The sequence below is a fragment of the Cibotium barometz genome, chromosome 34 (genome assembly GCF_041138505.1).
Source record: "Cibotium barometz isolate CiBa-2024 chromosome 34, ASM4113850v1, whole genome shotgun sequence".
Taxonomy (NCBI): Eukaryota; Viridiplantae; Streptophyta; class Polypodiopsida; order Cyatheales; family Cibotiaceae; genus Cibotium; species Cibotium barometz.
The window spans coordinates 28,617,868-28,631,286 of NC_141079.1; the positions used below are offsets into that span (position 1 = coordinate 28,617,868).

At 38.6% G+C, this 13,419-nt stretch overlaps 1 protein-coding gene across 1 annotated transcript; it reads right to left on the minus strand.

The window, feature by feature from the left end:
- Nucleotides 1–804: 804 nt before the first annotated feature.
- On the minus strand, nt 805–12,876 carry LOC147618861 (uncharacterized). The gene is made up of 2 exons (XM_086774376.1): nt 11,549–12,876; nt 805–867 (listed from the first exon to the last, which is right to left on the minus strand). Exons 1-2 carry the CDS (start codon nt 12,848–12,850, stop codon nt 805–807), a joined length of 1,365 nt encoding a protein of 454 aa, XP_086630502.1. The 5' UTR covers nt 12,851–12,876.
- Between the last annotated feature and the right edge of the window lie 543 nt (nt 12,877–13,419).

A 13,419-nucleotide genomic window follows, 5' to 3' on the forward strand; every position in this document is an offset into this window, starting at 1 on the left:
GCACGGAAGCGGTAGAGCTGTCTACGCCCTTATAGAATGCCACACTTCCACACATGCATGCAAACACACCAGAACACCAGACCAAAGAGCATGAACAAGACTTATATTTCAAAACAGACCTTGACCTTTACAGAGGTGGATATCCCAAGATATCCCAGACACCAGCTTTATCAGCACCCACTCGCAATCAGCCCTCTCCAGCTCCTGGTCGATCCAAATCCCTTTGCTCTTTGCTCCTCTGCAGACCTTTTTGTTCTCTGCTCTGCTCCTCAGCTGAAGGCTACTCTCTCCTACACCACTAGCGTACTGCCAGTCCTCAAAGCAAGACCCAGTCACACGAGCAATCCCTTCGCACTGTCAGGACTTATTCCCTCTCCCTTTGCTTCAGCTTCCAGCCGCAGCATCTTGCTTCACTACAACCCAACTCTCTGTTGCCTTTTCTCTGCTTCGTTTCTTATGTGTGACCTCCACACTAGCAGCCCGTCTCTGTGTAGCCAACACTTCAAAGGCGGCCTTTGCTCTCTTTATCACCAGCCCATCAGCGCCTTTTACCACCAACTAGCCACGCTTCTTTAGTCGCCACCAGCTGCGCCTACCACTTGCTTGTCAACTTCACTCCACTCTGGCACCAGCCATACCAGTCTTCACAGCAGCTCGCTTCTTCCCCACACACGTGAGCTCCATGCTTCAGCCCAAACGGCCTCAGCTTCTGTCCTCAGTCAAGGCTCTTCTAGCCGCTACTCCTGGGCGGCCTTCCAGCCTCAGCTTCTCTGCTTCTGTCCTCAGTCAAGGCTCTTCTAGCCGCTACTCCTGGGCGGCCTTCCAGCCCTCATCGCTGGCACGCTCCAGCGGCTCTCTACTTGTTCCCTGCCTCAATAGCATCAATCCATGTGTAGGGAGGAGATAAATCCAAATTGTAAAAAGAAAATACCCAAAAATGAGTAAATGCTCACATGAGGTGAAGAGTTGAAAATGTACAAGGTTTATTAGTAAAAAACTATATTAAAAATATGAGATATTTTGGGAATAATGATTTTATTATGACACATATGTAAGGAAGGGGAGTCCCTTAAATGCTCACATAAGATGAAGAGTTGAAAATGTACAAGGTTTATTAGTAAAAAACTATGAGCAATATTAAAATGATTCCATTATGATACATATGTAAGGAAGGAGAGTTCTTTAAAGGAGGTGCATATTTCACATAAGATGAAGAGTTGAAAATGTACAAGGTTTATTAATAAAAAACTATGAGCAATATTAAAAATATGAGATATTTTAGGAATAATGATTTTATTATGACACATATGTAAGGAAGGGGAGTCCCTTAAATGCTCACATAAGATGAAGAGTTGAAAATGTACAAGGCTTATTAGTAAAAAACTATGAGCAATATTAAAATGATTCCATTATGACACATATGTAAGGAAGGGGAATTCTTTAAAGGAGGTGCATATTTCACATGCTTGAATAAATTTTAAACTCATAAAAATTGAGATATTTTATCTCTCCTCTCTCCTCATTCAAGTCTAGTTCCAAAAAGTTAGCTTAACTGACCTAAAAATGGTCAAAAAGTGACCAAACTGACTTGGAAAATTCTAGGATCAGTTTGTTTGGTTAGGAGCTCAAATTTTCCTATAAATAGAAGCCTCCCCTTGTTGAAAAATATATAGTGTCTTATGCTTTGCCAAAATATATAGTGTCTTATGCCTTGTTACTCTACTCCACCTAAGCCAAAATATATAGTGTCTTATGCTTTGTTACTCTACTCCACCTAAGCCAAAATATATAGTGTCTTATGCCTTGTTACTCTACTCCACCTAGGCCAAGATATATAGTGTCTTATGCTTGTTACTCTACTCCACCTAAGCCAAGATATATAGTGTCTTATGCTTGTTACTCTACTCCACCTAAGCCAAGATATATAGTGTCTTATGCTTTGTTACTCTACTCTACCTAAGCCAAAATATATAGTGTCTTATGCTTTGTTACTCCACCTAAGCCAAGAACTGTGAGTTCTTTAGTAATTCACTAGTTTTTGACACTTCTCTCTTTCTTCAATCCCCATTGGTGGCTCCATCAACATACTAAACCAATTGATTGGTTGGGGGCCTCTACCGTGAATAAAGAATCAAGCAAATTATAAGGTAAGTATATTGAATTTTGATCCTTTCTATAATTTCTCAATGATTCTCTCTTCTCAACCCCTCTCAAGCTTGAGAAGCTTAATTGGTATGGTTTTTTTAAATGCTATTGAAGTTAATTGGTGAATAGTAGTGAAGAGTTACATAATTTAATAAATGCTATTGAAGTTAATTTCCATTTATGTTTAAATTCTAATGGTTTTTATGTAATTTCTCTCTCTCACTCAAGAAATGGTCATACTCATGACCCATTCTCAATCCAAATGAAGCTTTTCATAAAGATTTTCCTTAATCAAGCTATGCTTGAGGCCAAATTAATGGCTTTTTGCTATGCTTTTAGTTTATGCACATTGATGATTCAATCCATTATGGATTGATGACCCAATTAGAGACCATTCTAATTATTTCTTTAATAATGAGCCTTATCCCTTAGAAAAATTTGAGATTTATCAGTCATAGTAGCGGAGTTATGGCAAAATTTTTATAGAAATTACGCATAAAATAATTTCATTCAAAGCCTAAAAAGAGAACTTCCTACCATATTCTAGGAACTATCATCCTAGATTAATTAAAAGAATATTATTATGCATGGAGATATGGATGTTTGCATGTAGATGTAGAGGTATGGATGTGAGTGTGAATGTGGAGGTGGATGTATGCATGTAGATGTAGATGTATAGATGTAGATGTGAATAGAGATGTGGATGCATGTAGATGTAGATGTATAGATGTAGATGAGAATGGAGATGTGGATACATGTAGATGTAGATGGGAATAGAGATGTGGATGCATGTAGATGTAGATGTATAGATGTAGATGAGAATGGAGATGTGGATACATGTAGATGTAGATGGGAATAGAGATGTGGATACATGTAGATGTAGATGTATAGATGTAGATGTGAATAGAGATGTGGATGTATACATGTAGATGTAGATGTATAGATGTAGATGGGAATGGAGATATGGATGTATGCATGTAGATGTAGATGTATAGATGTAGATGTGAATGGAGATGTGGATGTATACATGTAGATGTAGATGTATAGATGTAGATGTGGATGTAGAGGTGGATGTATGCATGTAGATGTAGATGTATGGAGGCGAATGTGAATGTGGATGTGGATGTATGCATAGAGATGTAGATGTATGCATGTAGATGTGAATGTACACATATAGTTGTGGATGTATGGATGTGAATATACGATTGTGATGTGAGAGACTCTGAAGTGATGAGATGGAAATGATGTGATGGGATGAGTACACATATAAATGGAATATGGAATAAGCAATGTAGATTGATGAGGGATAATGTGGAAAAATGAAAGTTAAAATAGAAATTGTATTGTAAACTGTTTGTAAATGCTGTTTGTAAATGATTGTTTTATGTCAAGAATGCTGGGGGGAGCATTTTGACCGTCTTGTGATTAAAGTCGTGATGATGATAAAGTTGCAACTGCTGACGGGGAGTCAATGAAGGACGTCTCGCGTAGCAAGGTCGGCCGAGGTCTTGACCAGCCTCGGTGCGATTAAAATGGTGAGCTTCCGGTACGGTGGATGAGGGGCCAAGGAAGCGGCCTATGCGTGAAGCGCTAGGTCACCTGCGAAGGATCCTAGAGGGTGCTGACCATACGGTGCTCGGGCTCTGGGTTGCCTAGGATACCCACGCGTGCGTCGAGGAAGATATTGGAACAGAGTTGGAGTTGTTTTCTGAAATCGAGCATGGATCTGGTTGATTGACCTTGCTGGTCTTCAATGGATGAGTCCATGGCTCCTTATATGGATCCGTTGGTTGATCTTGCTGATCTTCAACGAGAGTCCATCTTAATAAGTGATTATATTGCCGAGTATTAAGGGCTAGGAACTAAGAAACGGCCCCTGAGTGGACAGGTGGTGAGCATCCTAGTTGCCAATGATGCCATAGATACTCTGATGAAGGAATGATGGAAAAATTAAGAATCAACTGGATAAATTGGAAGATGGTGATCAGTGATACCATGGTTTTATTAAAGGATTGTTTTAAACTGGTTGAATCTGTGAAAAGGCAATTTCATATTGGGTGTGTGAGTGGTGTGACTAGTTTTATTTTGCATGAACATCCGGCTAGGGGGCCTTGGAACTCTTTTCCTTGGTACCCGGGACAAAACCTAACCAAATTTTTAATTGGATCCCATCACTACAGTGGTTGGGCGGTTGGCTAACCCATGGGATTGGATGGGGTTAGGCTGGACTGATGGATCCGTAAATCGAGACTCAAACTTTTGTTTTTACGATAGAAAAAAAAAAATCCCGGACAGTAACTGTTCTATGGATAGGAATCAACGGCTGTGCCTCTTGAATGGGGAAAAAAGCGTTGATCCCAATGATCCAAGTGCAAGTTTCTTTCTTGAACTGACTAAGTATCTTATAGATGTAATTGGATCATCTCGATCAGAAATGATCTTGACTACGTTAGAGTAAAAAGTTATCCTGGTGGAATCGCCCGTGCTTCCGGTTAAGAAAGTTTTTCCGGGTTCGGTTTTGGAACAACCGACGGATTATTCTCTTATCCGGATATCTGTGGGCGAGGCCCCGAGTGTGGGACCCCTGTCCCGCACGAGAAGCGCTACTTCCGCTGCCAGTACCCCGAATCCGTTGCTCGGTGGGAACAGGGATCTTACAGTTGGTATCAGGGCATTTGGTTAATAAAGATCAACTGAGAAGACAAATATGTCAAAAAATTATCAAGAAACACCAAAAGGTTATAATTGTGTGATATAATTCATACAATTTGATATTCAAACTGAAATTCATAATTTGGTAATCGGTTCTTCAGATGGAAGTACCGCAATTATATAGAATCCCTGACTTGCTTGAGGCCTAGACATGATAGTATTTACCTTATAATTCCCAGGGCCGTGACTACGCGTATATACCGAGAGTATACTGCAGCTCTTTACTGACAGTATATACGAGTAAATCTAAGACTTGAAATTATAAGCATTAATGCTATCCAGATGATGATTTCGAATGTGATTGATATGATTTTTAATTCTGTTTGAGAATTGATGAATTGATTTGGATTCTGATTGAAAATGCTGATTGAAAATACTGATTGGAAAAAAAAATATTGATTTTTAAAAATTAGTTGAAATATAATGAAACCACAATGAGGGGGAATGGGACGAGTCCCTGTGATGATATTCATAACTAGAATGATGATAACGAATTCAGCAAATCACTATGAGATTATTGGATTGTGCTGTCAAATTGCTACTGTTAATACTTGACCGGTAGATCAAGTTAAGGGATGTCAAATTGAGAACTTGCTGACTGAAATTTCCGTGGGGAGGAATGTTCCGAAGGAAACTTTTCGGTCTAATGGACCTTTATCATGTTAAAGATATGAATGATATGATCTGAATGAATTGTTATTTAATGATGAGTTCTATATAAGGGATATTTATCCCAGTGTTCTGTTGGGTTGACCAGAATATAAGGAACCCAGAATAAAATTGGATCTTAAGAAAAAGAGCTGTCCTCTACCTTGCGAGATGAGGACATCTCGCACTTTTTAAGTGGGGTAGAATGTAAGATTCCTCCCCAACCTTCGAGGTATACTGGAGTAAGAATCTTCCTTTCTGATCTTATAATTATTCCCTCTCTAAAATAAAAGAAAATTTCTGTTTAAAAAAGGAAGACCCTTTTCCTAGAATACTTCTCAGGAGTCACGCCTATTTTAAGGATTTAGAACAATGAGTTTAGAAGTGAGAATCGGTGTTTTGGATACCAAGGTTTTGGTTTTCATTCGAGTACGGCCCAAAAGAAGTTCTTTATCTCTTGGGGAGTATAAGAAGTTATCCCCCAGATATTGTGATCCTTATATCTGAATTCAATGAAAGTAGGTGACTTAGCCTACAAGTTTCTTTTATCTCCTCATCTCAAAATTCTTAATGCCTTCTATAGAAAAATGTGTCAAACACAAATCATGGAAAGACGGTAAAACTTCAGTGGCAAGTTACCGTTGGCTTCTAGGTTACGCTAGCTCCTTCCTTTATATAAGTCGTAACTTTTACTTGTCGCTCACAGTAATCTTACTCCCATCAATCTCCTTTCTTTCTTAATCTCCTTCATGGCTTGGCAACAGGAATTAGTTTTATCCCTGATGATTTCTCACCTTCAAGACGCAAGAGAGTCTGTGAAGAAAGACTTTATAGAACAGTATGAGCGCTCACTTTTTCCTCACCTAGGAACTTCTGTAGCGCAGACCAAATGGCGGACCTATCAAAACATAACTAGGGTAACACCCTGGGGTCAGCAACACTTTCGTAACAATGTCCGCTTGGCCATGGTTATTGAAGCTTTGGGTTTGGGTCCCCGATACTACTGTGTCATGAGATCAAGGCATCTTGGGTTTTCTGAGCGGGTCTTCTTACTGGCATGTTTTCTTCCTCATGAGAAGATATGCCTTTACCCCGTTTTTGGCTTGCCTCTCAGAGGTCCTTTTGTTAGATCACCTCATACCACTGAGATAGGTGCGGCAATAACCAGCAGAATCATTCCCATAGATGAGTTACCCTATACTTGTGCAGCTTGTGAAGACTGCTTTTGTGACCATATGATGGACGGGCTTATGGAAGTGTAAAGAGTTTCTCTATCTTTACTGTATAAGTTCCGAGAATGAATAAAGTTTAAATCTTGTTCTTATTTTGAATCTTGCTCTCTTTAAGACTTTTCTTGGTGGTTAATCGTGATTAAAATTTTTCTCTAAGTCTCATATTCGTGCATCTTGCGAAATTATTCCAAGTTGCGAGATGAGGACATCTCGCGTTTTTTAAGTGGGGTAGAATGTAAGATTCCTCTCCCAACCCCTTTTTGATGTCTAGTATATTTCTCTGTAATCAATTCCTTTTCTGAAATATAAGAGATCTTGTTTGTGACTGTTTTAACCTAGAGAGAGAAAATACTCTAGAGAGAGAATATTCAGATTTTGAATATTTTTGGATAGAAAAATATCTCTTATAATTCAGATGAGTTCCCCTGAAACAGAAATTTTAAAAGAATTTTCCAATGTGCAATTGGAATTAATTGGAAATAGGTATAAAGAACCTTAGCCTAAGGGTCTAGATTTTCATAAATCTTTAGACTATGGTCCAATTAAGGTTCCTATGGGCCAATAGCATCAATCCATGTGTAGGGAGGAGATAAATCCAAATTGTAAAAAGAAAATACCCAAAAATGAGTAAATGCTCACATGAGGTGAAGAGTTGAAAATGTACAAGGTTTATTAGTAAAAAACTATATTAAAAATATGAGATATTTTGGGAATAATGATTTTATTATGACACATATGTAAGGAAGGGGAGTCCCTTAAATGCTCACATAAGATGAAGAGTTGAAAATGTACAAGGTTTATTAGTAAAAAACTATGAGCAATATTAAAATGATTCCATTATGACACATATGTAAGGAAGGAGAGTTCTTTAAAGGAGGTGCATGTTTCACATAAGATGAAGAGTTGAAAATGTACAAGGTTTATTAATAAAAAACTATGAGCAATATTAAAAATATGAGATATTTTAGGAATAATGATTTTATTATGACACATATGTAAGGAAGGGGAGTCCCTTAAATGCTCACATAAGATGAAGAGTTGAAAATGTACAAGGCTTATTAGTAAAAAACTATGAGCAATATTAAAATGATTCCATTATGACACATATGTAAGGAAGGGGAATTCTTTAAAGGAGGTGCATATTTCACATGCTTGAATAAATTTTAAACTCATAAAAATTGAGATATTTTATCTCTCCTCTCTCCTCATTCAAGTCTAGTTCCAAAAAGTTAGCTTAACTGACCTAAAAATGGTCAAAAAGTGACCAAACTGACTTGGAAAATTCTAGGATCAGTTTGTTTGGTTAGGAGCTCAAATTTTCCTATAAATAGAAGCCTCCCCTTGTTGAAAAATATATAGTGTCTTATGCTTTGCCAAAATATATAGTGTCTTATGCCTTGTTACTCTACTCCACCTAAGCCAAAATATATAGTGTCTTATGCCTTGTTACTCTACTCCACCTAAGCCAAGATATATAGTGTCTTATGCTTGTTACTCTACTCCACCTAAGCCAAGATATATAGTGTCTTATGCTTGTTACTCTACTCCACCTAAGCCAAGATATATAGTGTCTTATGCTTTGTTACTCTACTCTACCTAAGCCAAAATATATAGTGTCTTATGCTTTGTTACTCCACCTAAGCCAAGAACTGTGAATTCTTTAGTAATTCACTAGTTTTTGACACTTCTCTCTTTCTTCAATCCCCATTGGTGGCTCCATCAACATACTAAACCAATTGATTGGTTGGGGGCCTCTACCGTGAATAAAGAATCAAGCAAATTATAAGGTAAGTATATTGAATTTTGATCCTTTCTATAATTTCTCAATGATTCTCTCTTCTCAACCCCTCTCAAGCTTGAGAAGCTTAATTGGTATGGTTTTTTTAAATGCTATTGAAGTTAATTGGTGAATAGTAGTGAAGAGTTACATAATTTAATAAATGCTATTGAAGTTAATTTCCATTTATGTTTAAATTCTAATGGTTTTTATGTAATTTCTCTCTCTCACTCAAGAAATGGTCATACTCATGACCCATTCTCAATCCAAATGAAGCTTTTCATAAAGCTTTTCCTTAATCAATCTATGCTTGAGGCCAAATTAATGGCTTTTTGCTATGCTTTTAGTTTATGCACATTGATGATTCAATCCATTATGGATTGATGACCCAATTAGAGACCATTCTAATTATTTCTTTAATAATGAGCCTTATCCCTTAGAAAAATTTGAGATTTATCAGTCATAGTAGCGGAGTTATGGCAAAATTTTTATAGAAATTACGCATAAAATAATTTCATTCAAAGCCTAAAAAGAGAACTTCCTACCATATTCTAGGAACTATCATCCTAGATTAATTAAAAGAATATTATTATGCATGGAGATATGGATGTTTGCATGTAGATGTAGAGGTATGGATGTGAGTGTGAATGTGGAGGTGGATGTATGCATGTAGATGTAGATGTATAGATGTAGATGTGAATAGAGATGTGGATGCATGTAGATGTAGATGTATAGATGTAGATGAGAATGGAGATGTGGATACATGTAGATGTAGATGGGAATAGAGATGTGGATGCATGTAGATGTAGATGTATAGATGTAGATGAGAATGGAGATGTGGATACATGTAGATGTAGATGGGAATAGAGATGTGGATACATGTGGATGTAGATGTATAGATGTAGATGTGAATAGAGATGTGGATGTATACATGTAGATGTAGATGTATAGATGTAGATGGGAATGGAGATATGGATGTATGCATGTAGATGTAGATGTATAGATGTAGATGTGAATGGAGATGTGGATGTATACATGTAGATGTAGATGTATAGATGTAGATGTGGATGTAGAGGTGGATGTATGCATGTAGATGTAGATGTATGGAGGCGAATGTGAATGTGGATGTGGATGTATGCATAGAGATGTAGATGTATGCATGTAGATGTGAATGTACGCATATAGTTGTGGATGTATGGATGTGAATATACGATTGTGATGTGAGAGACTCTGAAGTGATGAGATGGAAATGATGTGATGGGATGAGTACACATATAAATGGAATATGGAATAAGTAATGTAGATTGATGAGGGATAATGTGGAAAAATGAAAGTTAAAATAGAAATTGTATTGTAAACTGTTTGTAAATGCTGTTTGTAAATGCTGTTTGTAAATGATTGTTTTATGTCAAGAATGCTGGGGGGAGCATTTTGACCGTCTTGTGATTAAAGTCGTGATGATGATAAAGTTGCAACTGTTGACGGGGAGTCAATGAAGGACGTCTCGCGTAGCAAGGTCGGCCGAGGTCTTGACCAGCCTCGGTGCGATTAAAATGGTGAGCTTCCGGTACGGTGGATGAGGGGCCAAGGAAGCGGCCTATGCGTGAAGCGCTAGGTCACCTGCGAAGGATCCTAGAGGGTGCTGACCATACGGTGCTCGGGCTCTGGGTCGCCTAGGATACCCACGCGTGCGTCGAGGAAGATATTGGAACAGAGTTGGAGTTGTTTTCTGAAATCGAGCATGGATCTGGTTGATTGACCTTGCTGGTCTTCAATGGATGAGTCCATGGCTCCTTATATGGATCCGTTGGTTGATCTTGCTGATCTTCAATGAGAGTCCATCTTGATAAGTGATTATATTACCGAGTATTAAGGGCTAGGAACTAAGAAACGGCCCCTGAGTGGACAGGTGGTGAGCGTCCTAGTTGCCAATGATGCCATAGATACTCTGATGAAGGAATGATGGAAAAATTAAGAATCAACTGGATAAATTGGAAGATGGTGATCAGTGATACCATGGTTTTATTAAAGGATTGTTTTAAACTGGTTGAATCTGTGAAAAGGCAATTTCATATTGGGTGTGTGAGTGGTGTGACTAGTTTTATTTTGCATGAACATCCGGCTAGGGGGCCTTGGAACTCTTTTCCTTGGTACCCGGGACAAAACCTAACCAAATTTTTAATTGGATCCCATCACTACAGTGGTTGGGCGGTTGGCTAACCCATGGGATTGGATGGGGTTAGGCTGGACTGATGGATCCGTAAATCGAGACTCAAACTTTTGTTTTTACGATAGAAAAAAAAAATCCCGGACAGTAACTGTTCTATGGATAGGAATCAACGGCTGTGCCTCTTGAATGGGGAAAAAAGTGTTGATCCCAATGATCCAAGTGCAAGTTTCTTTCTTGAACTGACTAAGTATCTTATAGATGTAATTGGATCATCTCGATCAGAAATGATCTTGACTACGTTAGAGTAAAAAGTTATCCTGGTGGAATCGCCCGTGCTTCCGGTTAAGAAAGTTTTTCCGGGTTCGGTTTTGGAACAACCGACGGATTAGTCTCTTATCCGGATATCCGTGGGCGAGGCCCCGAGTGTGGGACCCCTGTCCCGCGCGAGAAGCGCTACTTCCGCTGCCAGTACCCCGAATCCGTTGCTCGGTGGGAACAGGGATCTTACAATTATAATAGTCATATGGACTTATATACCAAGTTCATGTGTACAAGGCTATGGCTAGCCAAAACCCAAAAAGAAGAAGACTAAATGGCATCATAGCATCTAGTCTTATAACTCTTGCTCGAAAGAAGCGAGATAACATGAAATGAAGTATATACAATGATGTATTAATGAATGTCAAAAATTACAAAAACAAAGGGCTGAATGCATGTGATATACATTCACCATAATGATAAAAACAAAGACAAAAATAAAAAATTAAGCGAAGAGTGTTTTTTATTTTGGAGAATAGCTACATCTCATTACCAAGCTAGAAAACTAGAATCTAACGAAAAATTGGTTCAATCACCATTTATTACAATTTTAGATGTTTTCAAGAACTTGATCTTAGGATGCCTGTTACGACAAAAATGGTTGTAACTTTCGAGAACACCTAGGCAATGAGCTCGATGACCATTCAATGATACAATATTTGAACACCTTGTATCCTTTATTGCTTGAGCAAATGTATCCACAAGATCCTTGTGTGCCACATCTGATGAGAAGTTATTATGAATGTAAGTATCCCATATCCCATCTGGTGATTCGATCTTCAGTGCCCCACTCTTGTCCCCCAAGCCATAAACATCTATTTGCAGGTCAAACCCTTGGATTTCACCTTGTTCCTTCCACACTTGATCCTGCTCAGCTTCCTCTATTTGAATGAAAAGAGGATCTTCAACAGCATTCTCATACTTGAGATTCCCAGAAACCAATAATAGGGACTCATCTCTTTTGTCAACTTTCATGACAATGTCATTGCATGGGCTCAAACCCTCAAGGTACTTTCCAAGGCCATAAAGGAAATACCTCACCCTTAAGCTCATCGTATCAACGATCAATTGGAAACAAAAGATAAAGCATGTTTTGAAAATATCATATATCAAAGATCTTAATCTAGTGGATAAGTCCAAAAGGATGCTAATGAAAGTGAGCCCAAGTCTCAAGTACACATTGTAGCTACTAGAGTAAATTGATGCCAAGTTGATGAAATTCAAGAGCTTTTCTTCAGTGCGGACCTCTCTCCTGAAGATCAACCTTCTCTCAGGTCTGAAATCAACAAGAACTTTGTTGTAGAGTAAAACCCCATCACAGATTTCGAGGGGGTGGACCAATGTAGCAATGGCAATGTTTGAGTAAAAGTTGTCTTTGTCCTTGATGACCCAATTCCATTCAGCTTTCTGAAACACTTGGGTGAGTGTCCTCCAATAAGAAGAATCAGTTACATTGTATCTGACAGTCTTGCCTCCTATATTGCAAGTAATGACAGGCTCCTGAAAGCTCAGCTTGCAGCTATAACCATTCACAGAGCCTTCATAGTGCTGAGATTGGACATCATAATTATCATCACTAACAGAGTCATGTGGGTCGCCATCTTCCAAGGTTGAGTATGCACCTTCCATTATGAAACCATATTTCCTAGGTTTCTCATAACTTTTAGCCTCAATCACTTGAGCCTTCCTCACTGTGCCATAATCTTGATAGTTAATCCCAACCATTGCAAGCAGGTAACCCACAAAACTCAAGAGCAATGTGGCTAAAGGAGTCAATTTAGCAACGTGCCAAATGGCCACAAATAGCTGGAAATAAAACAAGGCAACGCTGAGACGATCCTGGTCCATTAATATAGAGATGGAGCGGAAGAAAAGATCAGCAGAGGCGACACACAGCTGCGCCCTAATCAGAGCTAGCTAGCCAAGTATACATTGGATCATAAGCAAAAGCTTGATTTCGTGACAGGAGCACTAGTGGGCTTCTCTCTCATGAGTAAGCAAGCAAGCCAAGATGTATTTCTAGCGACACATTCGTAACTTGCAGCCGCCGAGAGAGAGAGAGAGAGAGAGAGAGCAGCTTGTGCTGCAGCTCAGTGAATGCACAAGTAATTGTTCTCAAGCTAGGGACAAGAGGGAACTCTCAAGCGTCTAAATCAACAGTAGTGGTACTATTTATCTGGTGTGTGTGTGTGTGTGTGTGTGTGTCTAAAGTCACTTCTTCTGTTTCTTGGGTCTTAAAATTGCTTCAAATTACGTGCATTATTAAAAAGAGCAAAAAGAGAAAAAACTATCACCGTGAAGAGCACATGGAGGGATTTCTCTCTCTTTCTTGGGTCCTAAAGTCACTTCACATTTGCTTCCTTCTCTTTCTTGGGTCTTAAAATACTTTCAAAAGTACGTGCATTATTAAAACGAGC

Coding starts and splice junctions, on each gene's coding strand:
- LOC147618861 (XM_086774376.1), bottom strand. CDS start 12,850: ATGGACCAGGATCGTCTCAGCGTTGCCTTGTTTTATTTCCAGCTATTT. Junction 868..11,548: donor TCTTGAAAACATCTAAAATT/GTAATAAATGGT, acceptor CTATTGAGGCAG/GGAACAAGTAGAGAGCCGCT.